The sequence below is a fragment of the Cherax quadricarinatus genome, chromosome 42, assembly GCF_038502225.1.
Source record: "Cherax quadricarinatus isolate ZL_2023a chromosome 42, ASM3850222v1, whole genome shotgun sequence".
Taxonomy (NCBI): Eukaryota; Metazoa; Arthropoda; class Malacostraca; order Decapoda; family Parastacidae; genus Cherax; species Cherax quadricarinatus.
In genome coordinates, this window is record NC_091333.1 from 26,390,950 (window position 1) to 26,416,825 (window position 25,876).

Here is a 25,876-nt window from a genome sequence, read left to right on the forward strand (position 1 = left end):
AGGAGTCTGTGGAGACAAAGAACTTTGTCCTTGGAGGCAAAGAGGGGAATGTATGAGAGTATAGTTTTACCAACGCTCTTATATGTGTGTGAAGCGTGGGTGATGAATGTTGCAGCGAGGAGAAGGCTGGAGGCAGTGGAGATGTCATGTCTGAGGGCAATGTGTGGTGTGAATATAATGCAGAGAATTCGTAGTTTGGAAGTTAGGAGGAGGTGCGGGATTACCAAAACTGTTGTCCAGAGGGCTGAGGAAGGGTTGTTGAGGTGGTTCGGACATGTAGAGAGAATGGAGCGAAACAGAATGACTTCAAGAGTGTATCAGTCTGTAGTGGAAGGAAGGCGGGGTAGGGGTCGGCCTAGGAAGGGTTGGAGGGAGGGGGTAAAGGAGGTTTTGTGTGCGAGGGGCTTGGACTTCCAGCAGGCATGCGTGAGCGTGTTTGATAGGAGTGAATGGAGACAAATGGTTTTTAATACTTGACGTGCTGTTGGAGTGTGAGCAAGTAACATTTATGAAGGGATTCAGGGAAACCGGCAGGCCGGACTTGAGTCCTGGAGATGGGAAGTACAGTGCCTGCACTCTGAAGGAGGGGTGTTAATGTTGCAGTTTAAAAACTGTAGTGTAAAGCACCCTTCTGGCAAGACAGTGATGGAGTGAATGATGGTGAAAGTTTTTCTTTTTCGGGCCACCCTGCCTTGGTGGGAATCGGCCGGTGTGATAATAAAAAATAAAATAGTTTATACCTAGTTGTACTTTAGCTCATTCCAGCACAACACATAGACAACACCAACTTCATTATGTGTATTAGTGACTATACTCTACATGACCAAAATGCTATAGCTATATACTTGTCCAAACTTCCCACCACTACAGATATCAGTACTAAAACTCAACACACAACTCAGGATATAAATAACCATAATTTAAACCTAGAAGATGGTTGATCACGTTGACCCTGATCTAAACCTACATAATCTGACACACAATCAAAACCTATTGGAAAGTAACTGCCTTTACTACACAGCATCACAAGCCAGCACTATCCTAAACAATGATAAAAGTCTATCAGTACTTAACTACAACATCAGGTCCTTAAGCAAACACTATGATGACCTCCTGGCACTCCTTGAATCACTAAAGACACCCTTCTCCTGCATTATTCTTACCGAGACCTGGCTAAAACAGGACACAATAGATATCTACCCTCTACCAGGATACACAGCAATCCACAACTGCAGACCATACCAAGTTGGGGGTGGTATTGCAATCTATTACTCTAACCAATTATCTTGTATCAGCACCAATTGCTTTAGTGATGAATATGGAGAATACATTTTTGCTAATTTTACTGTAAAAAACCTTAAGACGCCTATAACAATCGGTGCCATTTACCGGATACCCCACACTAACATCCCAAACTTCAGTGAGAAATTAAAGGCACTAATAACAAACAGACAAATGAATAAGCACCACCTTCTCTTAGCTGGAGACTTCAACATCAACCTTGGCCTACTAGATGATCAGCCTGTAACTGATTTCATCAACAATATGAACAACACACTTCTCATACCAACAATAACTAAACCAACCAGGCTCACTGAAACAAGTGCAACCATAATAGACCACATATGGATCAATATACTAGCCCCCCTTAAATCAGGGATAATCACAGATAGCACTACAGACCACTACCCTACCTTCCTCTTATCAAACATTAGTAAACCACCACTTGAATACAACAAAGTCTCATTTAGACTCCATGATGAGGCCTCAATAAGGAAGTTCACAGCTGACCTAGAGACTGTTGACTGGCCTACGGAATTCTCCAAGGCCAATGGTATTGACGACTGGACAGACATTTTTCTTAACAAACTACTTAGACTATACAACAAACATTGTCCTATAAAAACGAAACAGATCACAAACAAACGGCTTGGTTGCCCATGGCTAACCAGCACCATTCTGAAATCCATTGATAAGAAACACCAATATGAAAAGCAATATAGACAGGGCTTAATACACAAAGATATTCTTAAACACTATTCATCAGTCCTCACCAAAGTAATAAAGAAAGCCAAACAACTATACTACTCCAGTAGATTCACTGACACAAGAGGAGATATAAAAAAGACCTGGGAAACACTCTCTCAGATTCTAGGGACCCACAAACTGAAAAAAAACAAGAATATTGTCCTAACTAAACCTAATGAAACACCACTGCAACCCACCGACACAGCTAACAAGATAAACGACTTCTTCTCAACCATAGGTTCTAATCTCGCCAATAAAATCCCACGTACCAATGCCCATGCCGGGGACTACCTAGATGGGAATTTCCCAAATTCCTTCTATCCAACTGAGCCCACGGAAGTCACCGAGATTATAAAGTCACTTAAAAATAACTCAGGGAATCTGTCTCATGTCCCACCATTATTGTACAAGAGAGTGGCCCATGTCCTCTCGCATACTATCTCATTGCTTTTTAACAAGTCACTAGAAGCTAGCACCTTCCCGAAACTACTCAAGACGGCAAGGGTTACACCAATACATAAAGGTGGTGACCCTACAGATTTAAACAACTATAGGCCAATATCAAACTTACCATTGCTACCCAAAATCTTTGAGAAACTCGTGCACAGGAGACTATATTCATTTATAACGTCACAAAACATACTCAACCCCTGCCAATTTGGATTTAGGAAAAATAAAAGCACTAACGATGCAATTATAAAAATGCTAGATCTGCTTTACACAGCATTGGAAAATAAGGAATATCCACTAGGAATTTTTATTGACCTAAGAAAAGCTTTTGACATAGTTGACCACGGCATTCTACTCCACAAACTTGACCATTATGGTATAAGAGGCCATGCGCTTGCATATTTCAAATCTTACCTTACTAATAGGTATCAGTATGTCACCATTAAAGACACAGCATCAACAACACAGCCACTTGATACTGGAGTTACGCAGGGAAGTGTCCTTGGTCCCCTGCTCTTCCTCATATACATCAATGATCTTCCAAACGTATCTCGACACCTGAACCCCATTCTCTTTGCTGACGACAAGACTTATGTCATCTCTCACCCTAATCTTGCAACCCTCAACACCATTGTTAATGAGGAGCTGATCAAAATATCGACTTGGATGACAGCCAGTAAACTTACGCTTAACGTTGACAAAATCTACTACATTATGTTTGGTAGCAGAGCAGGAGATGCGCAAATTAACATTAAGATCGATAACACTCTAATTACCAGGCATAATGAGGGCAAATTCCTAGGCTTATACCTCGACAACAACCTGAACTTCAGCACCCATATCCAACACATAACCAAAAAAGTATCCAAAACGGTTGGGATCCTCTCCAAGATACGATACTACGTGCCGCAAACTGCCCTTCTCACACTATACCATTCACTTATATATCCATACCTCACCTATGCTATCTGTGCTTGGGGTTCAACTGCAGCAACACACCTAAAGCCAATAATAACCCAACAAAAAGCCGCAGTAAGAATAATCACTAAATCCCATCCCTGGCAACACACCCCCCCCACTCTTCATAGATCTAAACTTACTCCCTGTTCAGTACATCCACACTTACTACTGTGCAATCTACATCTACAGGACCTTAAATTCCAATATTAACCTTGACCTAAAACGCTTTCTTGATAGTTGTGACAGAACCCACAGGCACAACACCAGACACAAACATCTCTATGACATTCCCAGTGTCCGACTAAACCTTTACAAAAATTCAATGTATGTCAAAGGCCCTAAAATCTGGAACACCCTACCTGAAAATTCCAAAACTGCAGACACATTCATCACCTTCAAAACTACCATCAGAAAACATCTTATCTCCCTGATACACCCTGTCAACTAATACGAATACCACCTGGTGGTTCACACTTACACTCATTCACCCATTTGACCATAAACAGAAATATCAATCTCAATCTCAAAATAATGAATCTTAACTAGTCATAAGTTGGCCTGTGATACTCCAATACTGAAACTACGTATAGTGCCAAAACAAAAGCATTCACATTGCTAAACTCACAACTAGTATTTAGTCACTTAGCCATAATACCAACTTATCTCATAATTTTGTAACATTTTAAACCTAAGATTTAATGTAAGTCTGCCCGAAATGCCTAGCCATGCTAGGCGTTCTAGTGGTACCCTCTGTAATTATTATTTTACTACATGTAAACCACACAATAACCAAATTCTGTAAACTCAGCATTGTAATACTTATAGAGAATAAAGTTTGAATTTGAATTTGAATTTGAATTTGAATTTGAGTGAAGGCAATGGAAATAAGTCACTCTGACTTTTTTGGGTTATCCTAGGTTCTCTACACATATGTTGTTATGTATGATAATCTATGTAACTGTATTTGTGTATACCTGAATAAACTTACTTACATACATACGAAAGGAATAATTTTCTCCAGTTACCCCCAGTAACACATTTTCTCTTATGTTAGATTAGAGAAAATGTTATTCTTGGCATCACTTGTACAAGTTATCTGGCTACCACATCTCATATTTATGTTTATTTATTCTATTGTAGGGTGTATTTATCATCTTTTTATGTTATGTATCGTGTTTATTATATAATTTTGAAAAAAATATCATGGATGGATTAATGAAAATGTGTATATTAACGTAATATACAACATTTAATGAGACTCGGTGATTATTATTATTATTATTATCATTTCTAATATGGCGTCACTTGTGCAAGTCGTCTGCTACGACATCTCATATTTACGTTTATTTATTCTATTGTGGGGTGTATTTATCATCTTTTTATGTTATGTATCGTGTTTATTATATAATTTTGAAAAAATATCATAGATGGATTAATGAAAATGTGTATTTAACGTAATATACGACATTTAAATGAGACTCGATGATTATTATTATAATTACTAATATGACGTCTGGAGACATAAGACACTCTTACTGATTTTAATGTGTACCTGCATGCCAGCACAGTATGTAAGTTTATTTAAGTACAGGTATACATAAGTATAATTATCAGAGTACAGTGGACCCCCGGTTAACGAACTTTTTTCATTCCAGTAGTATGTTCAGGTGCCAGTACTGACCGAATTTTTTCCCATAAGGAATATTGTGAAGTAGATTAGTCCATTTCAGACTCCCAAAGATACACGTACAAACGCACTTACATAAATACACTTAAATAATTGGTCGCATTTGGAGGTGATCGTTAAGCGGGGGTCCACTGTATATATAAAATATGAAATAACTTTTAAAAACATTTGAAATTTTGGAGTTTCCAGACAAAATGGAGAGACTTAGTGCTTACTGAGCTCACGAAGAATGTAAACAAGCAGGGTGGGGCGCGGTGACCGTATTAGAAAGTCAGGTGGGGGGAGCCGTATAGCGAGTTTTGGTCATAATTTGAAATGACCGTATTAGCAGAACGCCGTAAAGCGGGGCCCTGCTGTATGTAGGTATACATATGCATATATACACTCATTAGCTGCTTTATTATGTACACCCTTCTGGTACTGGGTAGGGCTCACCATTGACTCCAGAACAGTCTGAATTCCTTGTGGCATGTAATCAACATGGTGCTAGAAACACTTACTAGAGATCCTGGTCCATATTGGTATTCTCCAGTTATGGCACAGATTCCAACAGTTCCAAATATTTTTATTATTTTACTTCAACAAATATGCTTATACACAGAAAATGATAATGGGAGCCCTTTGATTGAACTTTGTATAGAAAGGGGTTTAGTTATAGGTAATACATATTTTAAGAAAAAGAGGATAAATAAGTATACACGATATGATGTAGGGCGAAATGACAGTAGTTTGTTGGATTATGTATTGGTAGATAAAAGACTGTTGAGTAGACTTCAGGATGTACATGTTTATAGAGGGGCCACAGATATATCAGATCACTTTCTAGTTGTAGCTACACTGAGAGTAAAAGGTAGATGGGATACAAGGAGAATAGAAGCATCAGGGAAGAGAGAGGTGAAGGTTTATAAACTAAAAGAGGAGGCAGTTAGGGTAAGATATAAACAGCTATTGGAGGATAGATGGGCTAATGAGAGCATAGGCAATGGGGTCGAAGAGGTATGGGGTAGGTTTAAAAATGTAGTGTTAGAGTGTTCAGCAGAAGTTTGTGGTTACAGGAAAGTGGGTGCAGGAGGGAAGAGGAGCGATTGGTGGAATGATGATGTAAAGAGAGTAGTAAGGGAGAAAAAGTTAGCATATGAGAAGTTTTTACAAAGTAGAAGTGATGCAAGAAGGGAAGAGTATATGGAGAAAAAGAGAGAAGTTAAGAGAGTGGTGAAGCAATGTAAAAAGAGAGCAAATGAGAGAGTGGGTGAGATGTTATCAACAAATTTTGTTGAAAATAAGAAAAAGTTTTGGAGTGAGATTAACAAGTTAAGAAAGCCTAGAGAACAAATGGATTTGTCAGTTAAAAATAGGAGAGGAGAGTTATTAAATGGAGAGTTAGAGGTATTGGGAAGATGGAAGGAATATTTTGAGGAATTGTTAAATGTTGATGAAGATAGGGAAGCTGTGATTTCGTGTATAGGGCAAGGAGGAATAACATCTTGTAGGAGTGAGGAAGAGCCAGTTGTGAGTGTGGGGGAAGTTCGTGAGGCAGTAGGTAAAATGAAAGGGGGTAAGGCAGCCGGGATTGATGGGATAAAGATAGAAATGTTAAAAGCAGGTGGGGATATAGTTTTGGAGTGGTTGGTGCAATTATTTAATAAATGTATGGAAGAGGGTAAGGTACCTAGGGATTGGCAGAGAGCATGCATAGTTCCTTTGTATAAAGGCAAAGGGGATAAAAGAGAGTGCAAAAATTATAGGGGGATAAGTCTCTTGAGTGTACCTGGTAAAGTGTATGGTAGAGTTATAATTGAAAGAATTAAGAGTAAGACGGAGAATAGGATAGCAGATGAACAAGGAGGCTTTAGGAAAGGTAGGGGGTGTGTGGACCAGGTGTTTACAGTGAAACATATAAGTGAACAGTATTTAGATAAGGCTAAAGAGGTCTTTGTGGCATTTATGGATTTGGAAAAGGCGTATGACAGGGTGGATAGGGGGGCAATGTGGCAGATGTTGCAAGTGTATGGTGTAGGAGGTAGGTTACTGAAAGCAGTGAAGAGTTTTTACGAGGATAGTGAGGCTCAAGTTAGAGTATGTAGGAAAGAGGGAAATTTTTTCCCAGTAAAAGTAGGCCTTAGACAAGGATGTGTGATGTCACCGTGGTTGTTTAATATATTTATAGATGGGGTTGTAAGAGAAGTAAATGCGAGGGTCTTGTCAAGAGGCGTGGAGTTAAAAGATAAAGAATCACACACAAAGTGGGAGTTGTCACAGCTGCTCTTTGCTGATGACACTGTGCTCTTGGGAGATTCTGAAGAGAAGTTGCAGAGATTGGTGGATGAATTTGGTAGGGTGTGCAAAAGAAGAAAATTAAAGGTGAATACAGGAAAGAGTAAGGTTATGAGGATAACAAAAAGATTAGGTGATGAAAGATTGAATATCAGATTGGAGGGAGAGAGTATGGAGGAGGTGAACGTATTCAGATATTTGGGAGTGGACGTGTCAGCGGATGGGTCTATGAAAGATGAGGTGAATCATAGAATTGATGAGGGAAAAAGAGTGAGTGGTGCACTTAGGAGTCTGTGGAGACAAAGAACTTTGTCCTTGGAGGCAAAGAGGGGAATGTATGAGAGTATAGTTTTACCAACGCTCTTATATGGGTGTGAAGCGTGGGTGATGAATGTTGCAGCGAGGAGAAGGCTGGAGGCAGTGGAGATGTCATGTCTGAGGGCAATGTGTGGTGTGAATATAATGCAGAGAATTCGTAGTTTGGAAGTTAGGAGGAGGTGCGGGATTACCAAAACTGTTGTCCAGAGGGCTGAGGAAGGGTTGTTGAGGTGGTTCGGACATGTAGAGAGAATGGAGCGAAACAGAATGACTTCAAGAGTGTATCAGTCTGTAGTGGAAGGAAGGCGGGGTAGGGGTCGGCCTAGGAAGGGTTGGAGGGAGGGGGTAAAGGAGGTTTTGTGTGCGAGGGGCTTGGACTTCCAGCAGGCATGCGTGAGCGTGTTTGATAGGAGTGAATGGAGACAAATGGTTTTTAATACTTGACGTGCTGTTGGAGTGTGAGCAAAGTAACATTTATGAAGGGATTCAGGGAAACCGGCAGGCCGGACTTGAGTCCTGGAGATGGGAAGTACAGTGCCTGCACTCTGAAGGAGGGGTGTTAATGTTGCAGTTTTAAAAACTGTAGTGTAAAGCACCCTTCTGGCAAGACAGTGATGGAGTGAATGATGGTGAAAGTTTTTCTTTTTCGGGCCACCCTGCCTTGGTGGGAATCGGCCGGTGTGATAATAAAAAAAAAATAATAAAATAACACAGAAAACACTTAATTGATACTCTACTAGTCATAAGGTGCATTATCCATTAAATGCTGAAGCTTTTCAAAAGAGGTTAACCGAAAATTATTCAACAGGAATAAATTTCACACTATTTTACATATAAAATTGTCAAACCTGTACTCACACATTTGAAATTCATTCTCCACCACCACCATATTTTGTGGCACCTTTTGTGAGCATTGAAGTCATACCACCAGGGATTTTGGAAGTTATCTGAGCCATTCCAGGATCCTGTGAATGAGCTCAGCAACTTTGATAATAGGGCATGTGAAGATGCTAATTGTTCCAAGAGTTTGGTCCTCGTTACTGTGTACAGAGGACCTTCGGCCAACGATGTTAATCCGTTCCAGAGAGCTTATCTTTAGGCAAATTTATTGTTAGTCGAATTAATTTTCCCCATAAGAAATAATGGAAATCCAATTAATCCGTTCCAGACAGCCAAAAGTATTAAAATTTATTTTTTTTTCATGAAATATACATTTCCCTACAAAGAAAACAATGAGACATGCACAATAGCTACATAAATAAATGTTAAAATGACACTTAACTTTATTGAAGAGTATTGGTGAGTGATGAGACACTGTTTTTCTTGAACACTGGGATTTTCAGAGTGATACATGAGTAAAGGCTTCACTTTGCAATCCCCACTAGCATTACAACAAAACATAAGAGTTAGCCTGTTGTGTCCTGGGGGTGCCTTTTCCTCCTGAGTAATGTAGGTCTTGTTTGGCATTTTCTTCCAGAACAGGCCTGTTTCATCACAATTAAACACTAGTTGGGGTTGGAATTTTTCAGCTTCGCCATGCCTTATCACACTGTGTATGCCACTACGATTCTTAAATCTCTCAAACCAACCTTTGCTGGCCTTAACCCTTTCAGGGTCCACAGGCCCTCTCAGAGACTTGTTCTCAGGGTCCCCCAAATTTAAAAAAAAAAAAAAAACAATTTTTTCTATGAAAAGATAGTTTTTTTTTTCTTAACATTATAGGCTAAACAAAAAATTTTTACCATAAATACTTACCAAGATATGGAGGCGTGAAGTTGACAGAAAATGCCCCATGTATGGTATCATCGCCGACTGCCGTCACCTGGTGTTATTTGTTTTTGTTTTTTAGGTACTATTTTCTATTATTTTTTAATTTTTTTTTCCAATTAACTTTTATGGCCTGTGAGACCAATAGTAGCACTATTTTATAAGTTTTTTCTCTTTATTTACTACACAGCAATTCCACAAACACTGTTGTCCTTATATTGTTTATAATTGTTGTTTTCACACACATACGATATAAAATGTTGTTTATTACTATTTTTCTATATTTTATATACACATATACAGTCACAGGGAATGTTTCTAGAAGTTGTGCAGCCTGTGGAAGTCTTTGAAACATGGTGTCATGCACAGTGGTGTTTTGCACTCCTCACACATAAAATGAGTGTCTCTGCGTTGTTGTGGGCGTTTTTTTGTATGTTCACAGACGTAACACTTCTTCTGAACCTTTTTCTTGAAAGCAGTAGCAGGCAGTTTTACTAGGAAGTGATCACCATGCTTCAGACGAGAAGGTAGTTGTTGATAATTTAGTGGGCGGTCTATTGCAGGTGTTGTTTCTTGGTACTTGAATACTATTTGTCTGATGACAGACAAACAGAATTCGCCATATGATGGTTTGTTTCTGGTCCTCATCTTATACATATTATAAGCATTGAGCATGGAAATGTCCAGAAGATGGAGAAAGAGTTTTATGTACCACTTATAACTCTTGCGAACACAATCAGCAAACCCAATCTGCATGTCACATTTGTCCACTGAGTGCATATTGAGGCTGTAATCAATCACAGCTGCAGGTTTTAGAATGGGTTCATTGCTTTCTCTATGCTGCCTGCCAGTGTTTGTTATTTTGTTAGGGTGAACTGATGACAACAGTGTGACATCTCGTTTGTCATGCCACCGAAATGCCATGATGTCATTGGCAGCAAACACCTGAACCTCACCTGTACGATTGCCAGCGTCAAACCTGGGCATATGTTTATGATTTGCACGCACTGTGCCACACACATCTGTCATGTTCACTTGCAAAAAGTCACTGAGTAAGGGGCTTGTGTACCAGTTATCAGTATATAATATATGCCCCTTACCAAGGTATGGTTCTATCATTGTTCTAACCACATCACCAGAGATGCCCAATAACTTCCTGGTAATGTATTTTGCAATGTAGAACTTCCAGTGTACACAATAATATCCAGTACCAGACCACTGTAACAATCACAAAGCACAAACAACTTTATATCAAAGCGTTTCCTCTTGCTTGGTATGTACTGCATGAAAGAGTCTTCCTTTGAACAGAATCAAAGACTCGTCAATTACAAGCTTCCTGAAGGGGTAAAAATACATACTGAATTTCTCTTTCAGATACACAAACACATTCCTAATCTTATATAACCTCTCGTTTCTGTCAGGCCTGGTTTTGTCTGAGAAGTGAAACATACGTAATAGTAGCACAAATCGATTCACTGGCATTATATCACTGAAACCTGGGGTTGCAATCAGGTGGTCTGTTGACTAGTATGATTTCACACTGTGCTTATACATGTACACATGTGGCATAAGCATTATTGTGGCAAAGAAAAGATACATCTCAGCCACAGTTGTCTCCTTCCACCTGTGTAGCCATGAGCTTGGTGAAAGTATTGTGTTTGTCATGGTGTACTTGTAGTATCTGTTGCATTCCAGAGTAGTAGTCAACAGAGTAAAGTCTGAGGCGGCTACGGTGAAAAGCTCTGTTCCACAAAGCACAGTATTCGCTCCCATCTTGTTTCTCATCCTCATATCTGACATAGACAAGGATGTCAGCCACAGCACTGTGTCTTCCTTTGCAGATGACACCTGAATCTGCATGACAGTGTCTTCCATTGCAGACGCTGCAAGGCTCCAGGAGGACATCAACCAAACCAAACCATACCCCCGGCCGGGATTGAACCCGCGGTCATAGAGTCTCAAATCTTTCAATGGGCTGCAGAAAACAATATGAAGTTCAACGATGAGAAATTTCATTTACTTCGATATGGTAAACATGAGGAAATTGAAACTTCATCAGAGTACAAAACAAATTCCGGCCACAAAATAGAGCGAAAAACCAACGTCAAAGACCTGGGAGTGATCATGTCGGAGGATCTCACCTTCAAGAACCATAACATTGTATCAATCGCTTCTGCTAGAAAAATGACAGGATGGATAATGAGAACCTTCAAAACTAGGGATGCCAAGCCCATGATGACACTCTTCAGGTCACTTGTTCTATCTAGGCTGGAATATTGCTGCACACTAACAGCACCTTTCAAGGCAGGTGAAATTGTTGACCTAGAAAATGTACAGAGAACCTTCATGGCGTGCATAATGGAGATAAAACACCTCAATTACTGGGAGCGCTTGAAGTTCCTGAACCTGTACTCCCTGGAATGCAGGCGGGAGAGATACATGATTATATACACCTGGAAAATCCTAGAGGGACTAGTAGCAAACTTGTAGACGAAAATCACTCACAACGAAAGCAAAAGACTCGGCAGACGATGCAACATCCCCCAATGAAAAGCAGGGGTGTCACTAGCACGTTAAGAGACAATACAATAAGTGTCAGGGGCCCGAGACTGTTCAGCTGCCTCCCAACATACGTAAGGGGGATTACCAATAGACCCCTGGCTGTCTTCAAGCAGGCACTGGACAAGCACCTAAAGTCGGTACCTGACCAGCTGGGCTGTGGCTCGTACGTTGGATTGCATGCAGCCAGCAGTAACAGCCTGGTTGATCAGGCTTTGATCCACCATGAGGCCTGGTCACAGACCATGCCGCAGGGGCGTTGACCCCCGGAACTCTCTCCAGGTAAACTCCAGGTAACAAGGTGAATGTATATCACATATGTGTTGGGAATTATTGATTGAAATAAAACACCTCACAACAGTGGCTTTGCATAAAGTGAGGGAATCTACAAGTATATGAAGTTCATTAATGTTTTCTTCTTTATGAGACGGAAATAATTTTGCATTTGCATACTACTGAGTACTGTATTTAAAGTATGCAAGGATCAGCAGTGGTCATGATGTTTGCAAGAGCATCTGAAAATGGCCTGTGGACCCAAACCTAATTACATACCTACTAAATGTAAATTAAATAAAATTAGGTGTTTGTAATTATATATTTTGTTTTCAGGGTAAGGACACATTGGTACGATGGCTAGAGGTGGTAACTACTGTAGTGGACCAGCTGTACTTTCCTGTGGAACACCTGGCTTGGGCTCGAGACATGAAGGTGTTCCGAGGAAGCTCAGCCTCACTCTGGCATGCATCTCTTCTCTTGTGGGGACTCTCCCTTATTTTAACAATATTAAGGTTAGTACCTAACATTATTTGTCTAGGAAAACATGGCAGATTTTAACGTGTAACTTTATTTCTGACGATGCAATACACTGTATAACAGCCCACTGAAGAAAAGTAGTGAGTAAGAAGGCTGTAAAAAAAAATATTAATTTTTCAGAGACCAAATAATTTTTATACATAGATAATTATAGTGGCTAAGAGTTTGTTTCCTACCACAGTACATTTCGAACTGATTAAAAAATGAAATTAAGTTTAAAATTTTTATTTCTTTGTATAGTAAACAATATGTAGTCTACATGTAATAAAATAATGTTAAACACAAAGATTGATCTCAGGATAAATTTGAAAACCATATCATATCTGCCGTATACTACACTGCAGGATGTCACTGAAATCTTTCAGCTAACACCCAAAAACTTATTTATTGCTAGGTGATCATGGGCGGTGAGTGTGAAGAGACATAAGACAAATGAAGCAGTACAGTCAACCTACTGGCTTATGCCAGGGCAGGTAGGGTAAAACAGTGCAGGCAGAGCAGGCCAGGGTAGAGACATACATTGCAGGCAAAAGCAGGCTGGGGCAGGTAGAGCAAGGTAAATCAAGCAGGGAAGAGGAGGCAGGGTAGGACAGGACAGATTAGGTAAGGCAGGACAGGCTTTGGCAGGCAGGGAGAGAAGAAGCGAGTGCAGGGCAAGGCAGGCAAGTCCAGGCAAGGCAAGGCAAGGCAAGGCAAGGCAAGGCAAGGCAAGGCAAGGCAAGGCAAGGCAAGGCAAGGCAAGGCAAGGCAAAGCAGGCAGGGGAGTGCAAGTAGAAGAGGACAGAGCAGGGCAGGGCATAGCAAGGCAGGCAGAGTTTGGTAAAGAATTGTAGGCTTAATATTTACGCTCTTTTGCCACAATCTCCTGTTGCCAGCATCTGGTACACGTACACTCTCCCTCCCTCCCTCCTCTGCCTGCCTTCCTTCCTTCCTTTCACTTCTCCATCCCCCATCATTCCCACTCACCCTGTCTTATCTCTGGGCTGAGGTCCACCCATGTGTTCCAGTCATCATCATATGTATATCTATCTCAAATTTTTCACTGCAACTCAAAACTAGGTCAGGATAGTACAAATTATACTCAGTAACATGATGCACAATTCACAATAGTATAAGAGTTAATGTTTGAAGAAAACATGAAAGTAATTGATAATAATGGCGGTGACAATTTGTATAAAATATACAAAATAAAGTGATTAAGTATGGTAGTAAGTGTATACCAAAATGAAAAAGAAAAAATGAAGGAGGGAATTGATTAGCAAGAAATATATTTAATTTTTTCAGCAAACTGGCTGTATCCCACTGAGGCAGGGTGACCTAAAAAGAAAAATGAGGGTTTCTCTTTTTAAATTTAGTAATGTATACAGGAGAAGGGGTTACTAGTCCCCTGCTCCAGGTCTTACGACACACATGGCTTACGCAGGAAGAATTCTTTTTCATTTCCCCATGGAGATAAGCGAAAATAAACAAGAACTATTAAGAATTTTTTTTACATAATAGTAGGATTGCTGGTGTCATTTTCTGTCTCATAAACATGCAAGATTTCAGGTACATCTTGCTACTTCTACTTACACTTAGGTAATACTGCACTTGCATAAACAAGCATATACAGTAGGGCCCTACTTATACGGCAGGTCAGGTTCCAGGCTACCGCCATAAAGCGGAAATCGCCGTAAAGTGGAACACCCTTTTTTTTTACTTACAAATGCATATAAATGCTAGATAACAGGTTTACACTAATGTATATTAAATTAACAATAGAACTAGTCATTAAAAAACACAATAAAAAGTAAAATACACACACAATACACTTATTATTTACCCTAAAATATTAATATGAATGTGTGAGAGGTGAGTGGCATTGTAAAAGTTTTTGTATGTCAGCAAAAAGTCACCTTGTCTTACTTTTTTGGGTTATCCTAGGTTCTCTATACACATGCTGCTATATGTAACTGTATTTGATGGCTATCATAGCCATCGACATACCTTGTTAATAAGTATGTAAGTTTATTTAAGTATACACAAATACAATTACAAAGATTATCATACATATGTGTAGAGAACCTAGGATAATCCAAGAAAGTCAGTTCACTAAGTTTAATAATTTCTAACTTGACACCTAAAATAAGAGGCTTACAACTCTTCTTTTTATCACAACTAAGCTTAGACACCATCGTCAGCGAGAGCCAACTAGTTAACGAAATAGTAAATGAGAGAGAATGAGATACATGGAGTTTAGACAATGTAAAACACAGACTGAACGGGTGGTGGGCGATCACTCGTTCAGGCTAAATAAATGCGTATTAATACGTGTCAAATTTTAGTTCATTCACATACATTTGTAAGAGTTTGTGAAACTTTTACCTCACAATATTTTTTTTTATTATTATAATAATAATTACCTCACAATGCAAATACTCTGGCATTGTGTACAAGTTGTACAAGTTAGTACATAAGAATAAACAGCAACACTCCCATTCTCATGCAAAACACCATTTTGAGTGAATGATGATTTTATTATTATTATTATTGTTATTATTATAATCATAATAAAAAAGAAATGCTAAACCCACATGGGTCATGAATAGCTAGAGATAGAGTGAAGGCATATGAAAGGAATATTTTTCTGCAGTTATCCCCCAGTAGCTGGTGTTGGACTAGAGAAAACTTAATTCTTCCGACACTCCTGCAGGCCGCTTTGTGGGTGTATGTATCATGTTTGTGTTATGTAAAGTGTTTCTTATATAATTTTGAAAAAAATCATAGATTAATGGAAATGTCTATATTAACATAATATATGACATTTAATGCACCTAAGAGATTATTATTATTATTATTATTATTAAGTCTATAGTGGAAGGAAGGCGGGGTAGGGGTCGGCCTAGGAAAGGTTGGAGGGAGGGGGTAAAGGAGGTTTTGTGTGCGAGGGGCTTGGACTTCCAGCAGGCATGCATGAGCGTGTTTGATAGGAGTGAATGGAGACAAATGGTTTTTAATACTTGACGTGCTGTTGGAGTGTGAGCAAAGTAACATTTATGAAGGGATTCAGGGAAACCGGCAGGCCGGACTTGAGTCCTGGAGATGGGAAGTACAGTGCCTGCACTCTGAAGGAGAGGTGTTAATGTTGCAGTTTAAAAACTGTAGTGTAAAGCACCCTTCTGGCAAGACAATGATGGAGTGAATGATGGTGAAAGTTATTCTTTTTCGGGCCACCCTGCCTTGGTGGGAATCGGCCAGTGTGTTAATAATAATAAAAAAATTATTATTATTATTATGGCATCTTCAAGAGTAGAGACTCTTAGTGATTTTAACAGTGTGTAAGTATATTTAGGTACAGGTACACATAAGTATAATATCAGAGTACATATAAAATATGCAATAACCTTAAAACACTTGAAATTTTGGAAAGCTTCCAGACACAGTAGAGATGTACTCTTGGAGAATGTAGACAAACTGGGTGGGGCATGGTGACCGCATTAGAAAGACAGGTGGGGGAGCCGTATAGTGAGTTTTGGTCATAATTTGAAATGTCTGTATTAGCGGAATGCCATAAAGTGAAGTACTGTAAAGTGGGGCCCTACTGTATATATACAGTGGACCCCCGCATACCGTACGCATCGCATACCATTCAATCTGCATACCGCTCGCTTTTATCGCAAAAATTTTGCCTCGCATACCGCCCAAAAACCCGCTCACCGCTCTTCGTCCGAGACGCGTCCAATGTGCGCCCTTAGCCAGCCTCACATGTGCCGCCGGTGGCATTCTTTACCAGCCAGCCTCCGCGGTAACATCCAAGCATACAATCGGAACATTTCGTATTATTACAGTGTTTTTGGTGATTTTTTCTGGAAAATAAGTGACCATAGGCCCCAAGAAAGCTTCTAGTGCCAACCCTACAGCAATAAGGGTGAGAATTACTATAGAGATGAAGAAAAAGATCATTGATAAGTATGAAAGTGGAGTGCGTGTCTCCGAGCTGGCCAGGTTGTATAATAAACCCCAATCAACCATCGCTACTATTGGTGGTACAGCTGCTGCTGCTGCTGTACCACCGTCAGCTGCTGCTGCTGCTGTAGTACCATCTGCTGCTGCTGTAGCATTGTCTGCTGCTGCTGTAGCACTGTCAGCTGCTGCTGCTGTTGTACCACCGTCAGCTGCTGCTGCTGTAGTACTGTCTGCTGCTGCTGTAGTACCGTCTGCTGCTGCTGTAGCATCGTCTGCTGCTGCTGTATCACTGTCAGCTGCTGCTGCTGCTGCTGTAGCACCGTTGTTGGTGTGGCTTATTGAGAATACCAAGAAACAATTAACCCCAGAGGATTTGCCACCCAGGATAACCCAAAAAAGTCAGTGTCATCGAAGACTGTCTAACTTATTTCCATTGGGGTCCTTAATCTTGTCTCCCAGGATGCAACCCACACCAGTCGACTAACACCCAGGTGAACAGGGAAAAATGCCTGGAACTAGTGCTCATATTGGTGAATTTAAAGCCAGCAAAGGTTGGTTTGAGAGATATAAGAATCGTAGTGGCATACACAGTGTGATAAGGCATGTTCTGGAAGAAAATGCCAAACAGGACCTACAGTACTCAGGAGGAAAAGGCACTCCCAGGACACAGTGTCTCATCAGTCATTGCTGCATCTTCAATAAAGGTAAGTGTCATTTATTCTTCATTTAGTAGAGTAGTACATGCACAATATATATTGTGCATGTACTACTCTACTATTGTGCATGTATCCTTCTCTTTGTGTGTAGGAAAATGTATATTTCATGTGGTAAAATTTTTTTTTTCATACTTTTGGGTGTCTTGCATGGATTAATTTGATTTCCATTATTTCTTATGGGGAAAATTCATTCGCATACCGATCATTTCGCATAACAATCAGCCCTCTTGCACGGATTAAAGTCGCTATGCAGGGGTCCACTGTATATACACACACACTCCTCTTGGTTTTCTTCTATTTCCTTACTAGTTTTTGTTTATTTCCTCTTCCATGGGGAAGGGGAGCAGAATTTTTCCTCCATGAGCCATGCATGCTGTAAGAGGTGATTAAAATGCTGGGAGCAAGGGGCTAGTAACCCTTTCTCCTATATACAGTGGTCCCTCAATAATCGTCCTGCCTGAAAGTCGTCCATTTTGGAAATAGTCCTGTTTTTTCGTCAAAATATTGGCTCACAAATGGTCCGGTAACTCGCTAATAGTCCTTCGTCCCGGACGCGTACTCACGCTCTGAGCCGCCTCGGCCTTTCCTTCCAAGCCAGTATGCCATTGTTTACCAGTGAGCGACTGTCCCCTCACGTGCTCCAGCAATATATTTCATAATATTCCATTTATTTTAGTGCTTGCAAGTTATTTAAGTGCTAAATAAGCTACCATGGCTCCAAAGAAAGCTCCTTGTGCCAAGCCTTTGGTAAAGAAGGTGAGAAATATGACTGAATTTAAGAATAGCATCATTGAACAATATGAAAGTGGCGTACATGTGGCCGAACTGGCCAGGATGTATAACAAACCCCATACAACCATATTTTCCATTGTGGCAAAGAAAAAGGAAATCAAGGAAGCTGTTGTTGCTTGGAGAAAATTGTGGCCAGATTGTGTTCACAAGAGGGATTTTGAAGGGTTTGTGGCTGACCCTGATGAGTCTATGACAGTTGTGAAATTTATTTTGTCAATTTAAATCTATAGTTATAACCTTGATCTTGTCAACAACCCATACCAGACTCTAGTGCAATTGCAAGTACCATTTCAAATTGTATTTTTATATTATAAGTTTATATTATAATTCCTACCATCTGTCCATTTAACTTTGCTTACCATTACTTAATTTTAGTCCCTTTTATATTTTCTCCTTTATTTTAGCTTTATATAACTATCCTAGTTTATATATCCACAACTGTTAAAATAATCAAGGTGCTATTCTCAGGTGCTAAAGTAGAATAAGCTCACAATCTTGCCATTATATTCCAAAGCTCATTTATTCACAACCTATATTAGTCCCTTTTTATTATAATTTTAAACTATAATTATAACTTTCCTAGGTAGTAGGTTGGTAGACAGCAACCGCCCAGGGAGGTACTACCGTCCTGCCAAGTGAGTGTAAAACGAAAGCCTGTAATTGTTTTACATGATGGTAGGATTGCTGGTGTCCTTTTTTCTGTCTCATGAACATGCAAGATTTCAGGTACGTCTTGCTACTTCTACTTACACTTAGGTCACACTACACATACATGTACAAGCACATATATACACACCCCTCTGGGTTTTCTTCTATTTTCTTTCTAGTTCTTATTCTTGTTTATTTCCTCTTATCTCCATGGGGAAGTGGAACAGAATTCTTCCTCCGTAAGCCATGCGTGTTGTAAGAGGCGACTAAAATGCCGGGAGCAAGGGGCTAGTAACCTCTTCTCCTGTATATATTACTAAATGTAAAAGGAGAAACTTTCGTTTTTCCTTTTGGGCCACCCCGCCTTGGTGGGATACAGCCGGTGTGTTGAAAGAAAGAATTATAACTTTAAAAAATTACCTTTATAGTACTACCTACTATCATATTCCCAAGCACTATTATATGATCATCACTTTATTTGTATTAGTCCCTTAGCTCATTATTTTACATTTGTTAAATAATTCAGGTGCTATTTTTTAGCTTAAGACTATTTACTTTGTTTTATACTTAATTCTAACTATAGATTCACTACAAATCTTATGATTACAAGCATTGATCCTGATACCAACCTCTTATTTAATGACTTAAATGAATCAAACAGTTACTGTAATTACTACACTGCAGAACAATCAAAGGCACTTCTCAGTGCCAACAACAACATAACTATCTTTAACTACAATATCAGATCTTTAAGCAAGCATTACGATGACCTCATAGCATTACTAAATTCCTTACATGCCAATATGTCCATCATTACACTAACTGAAACCTGGCTAAAGCCTGATAGTACAGATGTCTATGCCATTCCTGGTTACACAGCCATACACAACTGTAGGCCAGACCAACAAGGGGGTGGCACAGCCATATACTACTCAGACCAACTAGAATGTATCACTAATACTTGCACAAGGGATGAACATGGGGAATATATAATAGCTAAATTCAAATCCAAATACCTACAAAAACCTCTCACATTGATAAACATCTACAGAGTTCCACAGTCAAACATTAGCCAATTTAGTCAAAATCTAGGAAGTATGATAACTGATGCACGCATGAACAAAGATCACTTACTACTCTCAGGTGACTTCAATATAAATCTCCTGCAAGACCAGGACCCACACGTTACTGAATTCACAAACACAATGAGTAACTGTATGTTACTACCAACAGTAACAAAACCTACAAGAGTTACAGAGACTAGTGTTTCCCTACTTGACCACATCTGGACCAACACCATATCCCCTTTAAAATCAGGCATAATTACAGATAATACCACAGACCACTACCCTACTTTCCTCATAACAACTCTTGGTAAACTACCCCAAGACACTACTAAAGTCACCTTCAGACTTCACAATGAGGCAGCCATTAATAACTTCGCAACAGCATTAGCAAACATTGATTGGCACACTGAGCTAGAAATCTATACAGATATTGACGAATGTATTAATAATTTTCTAAAAAAGACCCAATACCTCTATAACAAGCACTGCCCTAAAAAAACTAAACAGATGACAGCAAAGAGACTGAACAGTCCCTGGCTAACACCCAGCATTCTCAAATCCATAAATACAAAACACCAATATGAAAAACAGTACAGAATGGGTCACATAACCAGAGACCAAACAAAACGTTACTCGTCAATCCTAACCAGCCTGATAAGAAGGGCAAAAAAATTGTATTATGAGAACAGATTATCCAACTTACGAGGTGATATAAAAAAGACCTGGAAAACACTATCTGAAATTCTGGGAACAAAAAAGATATCACGAAATAGCGAAATAAAATTAGCAAAATCAGATGAACCCCAACTCCCACCAACAGAAACAGCAAACAGACTCAATGATTTCTTCTCCACTATAGGACAAAACCTTGCCCATAAAATCCCAAGCTCAGATACCCCACCAAATAACTACCTCACCGGCAACTACCTGAACACACTGTTCCTAGCTCCGACTAACCCATACGAAGTCTCCCTTATTATCAATGCACTAAAAAACAAGGCAGGAGATTTAAGTACCTTACCACCCTTTATATATAAAAAAGTGTCACAAGTGCTATCTCCAATCATTGCAACACTCTTTAACAAATCCATTGAATCCTCCACCTTCCCTACAGTACTCAAAATAGCAAGGGTCACCCCGATCCACAAAGGAGGAGACCAAACAGAGTTGAATAACTATAGGCCAATATCCAACTTACACCCTCTCTCAAAAATCTTTGAAAAACTAATTCATAAACGAATCTACTCCTACCTTATCTCCCAAAACATACTCAACCCCTGCCAATTTGGATTCAGGCCTAATAAAAATACTAATGATGCTATTATACACATGCTAGAACATATATACACTGCAATAGAGAAAAAAGAAGTCCCACTGGGGATCTTCATTGACTTACGTAAAGCTTTTGATACAGTTGACCATGACTTGCTCCACGTAAAATTGTCACACTATGGTATAAGAGGGCACTCCCTCAATTACCTCAAGTCATACCTCAGCAACAGAAGCCAATATGTGTACGCAAATGGGGCAAACTCTTCTGCGCAACCAATTACAGTTGGTGTCCCACAGGGAAGTGTCCTTGGCCCTCTTCTCTTTCTCCTATACATAAATGACCTTCCAAATGCTTCGCAATTACTCAAACCCACACTATTTGCAGATGACACTACATACGTCTTCTCTCACCCGAGCCCAGTCACACTAGCCAATACTGTAAATACCGAATTACAGAAAATATCTACCTGGATGAGGACTAACAAACTTACACTAAACATTGACAAAACCTACTTCATTCAGTTTGGTAACAGAGCTACAGATGTCCCTCTTAACATAATGATAAACGGATCACCTATCACAAAGCTAACAGAGGGAAAATTCTTAGGAATCCACCTTGATAATAGACTCAAATTTCATACACATATACAACAAATTTCTAAGAAAATTTCCAAGACTGTAGGCATACTATCGAAGATACGGTACTATGTTCCACAGTCAGCCCTCCTGGCCCTATATCACTCTCTTATTTACCCCTATCTCACCTATGGAATTTGTGCATGGGGCTCAACAACAGTTAACCATCTCAGACCACTAATTACCCAACAAAAGGCTGCAGTTAGAATGATAACAAATTCTCACTACAGGCAGCACACTCCACCAATATTCAATACACTAAACCTACTCACCATACAAAACATCCATACTTATTACTGCACCTATTACATACATAGAACACTTAACTCTGATATTAACCCTCCCCTCAAACATCTCCTTGCCAACCTCAACAGAACACATGACCATAACACAAGGCACAGATCACTCTTTGATGTTCCTCGTGTTCATCTCACACTATGCAAAAACTCAATGCACATAAAAGGCCCTAAAATCTGGAATTCATTACCTGTAAATATAAAAGAAACACTACCTGTTTATAAATTCAAGTCTCTACTCAAAGATCACTTACTCACCCAAAACCAAATAAATACTGAATAACTGAACCTTATAAATTGAATATCTTAAATGTTTCTCACAATTATATCACATAAATGTTAAACCTAAAACCCAATCTAACTTTATTATTTTTTAAATACACTACCTAACAGAATCCTTCATATGACCTGTCTTTGTAATACTCACTTGTGCTTTATAGTAATCTGTTTACATTAATGTTTTATCACTGACTTCATCATTGCTTAATTAATCTTAAGTTAATTTTAAGCCAGCCTGTAATGCTATGCATAGTATAAGTGGCTTTGGCATACTGCTCTTATCTGTATTTTTTTGTACCTCTGTATGTGTGCACAAATTTATAATAAATAAATAAATAAATAAATAAATCATTGTGGCATTGGGGAGTTCCATGGGGTTGGATGTGAGTTTGGAGGATGTGGAAGAGTTGGTGGAGGACCACAATGAAGAGCTAACCACTGAGGAGCTGCAAGAGCTTCAGCAGGAACAGCAACAGATCGCAGCTTAGAATCTTGCTGCAGAGGAGGAGGAAGAGAGATGGAGGAAGGTGCCTTCATCAGAAATTAAGGAGATTTTTGAAATGTGGGGTAGGATGGAAAGATTTATGGAGAAATATCACCCAGAGAAGGATGTTGCAAGCCATATCGACAACTTGTACAGTGACAGAGTCTTGGCCCATTTTAGGGAAGTTTTAAAGAGACGCCAGAAACAGAGCTCTCTGGACAGTTTTTTTTTGCGAGACAGGACTCCAGTGACTCTCAAGGTGATCCTAGTGGCATTAAGAAACAAAGAAGAGAAGTAACCCCAGAAAAGCAATTGGTACCCGAGGTGTTGATGGAAGGGGATTCCCCTTCCTAACAGTAAATCATCCAATCTGTCTCCTTCTCCAGCCCTCCATACACAAAGAAGAATCACCAGTAAAGGTAAGTGTTATGCTGTTAATGTTTAATTCATCATGTGCCACTGTATTGTTTATGTACTACATCTATATTTCATGTAAAAAAAATTTCTGTTTTAATACTTCTGGGTGTCAGGAATGGATAAATTGAATTTACATTATTTCTTATGGGGAAAATTGATTTGTAAATCGTTCATTTCGACAATAGTCCCACTTCCAGGAACGGATTATGGACGATTATTGAGGGACCACTGTATGTTACTAAATTTAAAAGGAGGAACTTTAGTTTTTCCTTTTGGGCCACCCTGCCTCTTTGGGATATGACCAGTTTGTTAGAAAAAGAAGAAGTACAGTGGACTCCCGGATTACATCATCATCGGAATACGTAATATTCGGAATAAGTAACGTTTTTCATCAAAATATTGGCTTGGCGATCGTCACTGAATTCGGTATAAGTCATTCATCCAGTACATGTCTGTGCGGCCTGAGCAGCCCCGACACTCCATGTACAGCCAGTGTGCCATTGTTTATCAGCCAGTGAGGATGATCCCACGTGTTCATACGATATATTTTGTATTCCATTCTTTTTAGTGCTTGCAACTGCTAAACAAGCCACCATGGGCCCAAAGAAAGTTCCTAGAGCCAGCCAGCCCTTCAGGGGAGAAAATGTGCCTTTTTCAGCGATTCTTATAGACTAGCTAGGTAGGAGAGCTGTCAAGTATTGCAATATGACCACCACCATGAAGATGTGTGTAGTCTGCAGAAAGGGTAAGGGACGAAAACAGGCCTGGATTGCTTGCCATCTCGGTGGTCAATGGTCCCATGGTATATACAGGGATTTTAAACCAGTGACCACACTTGACATAAACTCAGAGAGATGTTTTTTGGGTCTGCCCAAATGAGATACACCTGTATGAGGAAATGACATCTATATTAAAAGACAAGAACACCAATAGAACATCCTTCTTGAAAGACATGTCAACATGGTATGACAGCTGGGAAAATAAGATGGGTGGTAGGGACGGGGCTGTCTTGGACAGTGCTCCTGAGGGTACTAGTGCTGTCCTGGAGGACAGTGCTGAGGGTGCTAGTGTTGTCCTGGAAGAAAGTGCTCCAGAGGGTCCCAGTGATGTCTTAGAAGACAGTGCTTATGAGGGTACTAGTGTTGTCCTGGACGACAGTGAAGACAACGTTATTTAGTCCACAGAGTTTCAAAATGGGATGATGCCTCAGGGAATAATGTCAACACACTACCAGATAAACCTGGTGGAAGTGCTGATATCCATACAGGAGTGAAAGATAGGGAGGAAACAGGAAAAATAAATGCACCAGCAGCGACTGCAGCTACAATAAATCCTAGTAAACACAAGTACATTCTGTGTAAATATGCCTTGGGTATCTGCAGGCATGGTATATCTGGTAAAACAGGTGGGACATGCGCTTTTGACCATCCCAAAAAATGCCGCACCCACATGACAACAGGAGAGTGCAACTTCCCATCCTGTTTATTTATTTATTAATTTATTTATGTCTTTGCAAATAGTACATTGAGATTTTGTTTTTACAATAATGGGTTGCAATGCAAAGAAAGCCTCTATTATGCTTAGGCATTATGGGCCGACTTAACATTATTGGCTTACAGACTACTTAACACTAAGAATTATGTCATAGTTGTACAGTAGAATATTAATTATATCATAGTTGTACAGTAGATTATTAATTATAAGTGAATCTAATTTATGTAAGACAAAAGATATATTCGTATATTCAAAAAATGCTTTTTGTGATAACAATGATTCAAAAATGCTTTTTGTGAAAACAATGATTCAGTTATATTCCTGTCAACAATCAAATCAAATCAAGTTTATTCTCTATAAGGGTTACAATGTGGGGTTTACAGGATTTGGATATTGTGTGGTTTACATGTTATAAAATACTAATTACAGAGGGGGCCGCTAGGACACCTAGCATGGCTAGGCATTTCGGGCAGACTTAGATTAATTCTTAACATTAAATCCTTATAGATTATGGTATTAAGGCTAGGTGACTACATCATAATTTGTGAGTTTAGCAATGTGAATGCTTTTGTTTTAGCACAATACAAAGTGTCTATATTGGAGTATCATACGCAAAGTTATTCATTATTTTAAGATTAAGATTAGTATTTCTGTGTCTAGAGTCAGTGGGTGAGTGAGTATAATTGTGAGCCACCAGGTGGTTATCATGTAGTTAGTTTGTCGGGGTGTATCAGGGAGATAAGACGTTTTCTAACTGTAGTTTTGAAAGTGATGAGTGTGTCTGCAGTTCTAGAGTTTTCAGGTAGGGTGTTCCAGATTTTAGGTCCTTTGAAATACATTGAATTTTTGTAGAGGTTTAGTCAGACATGGGGAATGTCATAGAGATGTGTGTGTCTGGTGTTATGTCTGTGGATCCTGTCACAACTATCAAGAAAGCATTTTAGGTCAAGGTTAATATTGGAATTTAAGGTCCT

At 39.4% G+C, this 25,876-nt stretch overlaps 1 protein-coding gene across 7 annotated transcripts in view; it reads left to right on the plus strand.

Annotated features, from left to right (window-relative positions):
* The window catches only part of LOC128695724 (peroxisomal membrane protein 11C-like), a 342,218-nt gene that overhangs the window by 56,314 nt on the left and 260,028 nt on the right, over positions 1–25,876 (plus strand). For all 7 annotated transcript variants that reach the window (XM_070093444.1, XM_070093447.1, XM_070093442.1 and 4 more), the window contains exon 4: positions 12,653–12,831. In XM_070093444.1, coding sequence (XP_069949545.1) covers positions 12,653–12,831 — 179 coding nt within the window. The remainder of the gene's footprint in view (positions 1–12,652; positions 12,832–25,876) is intronic.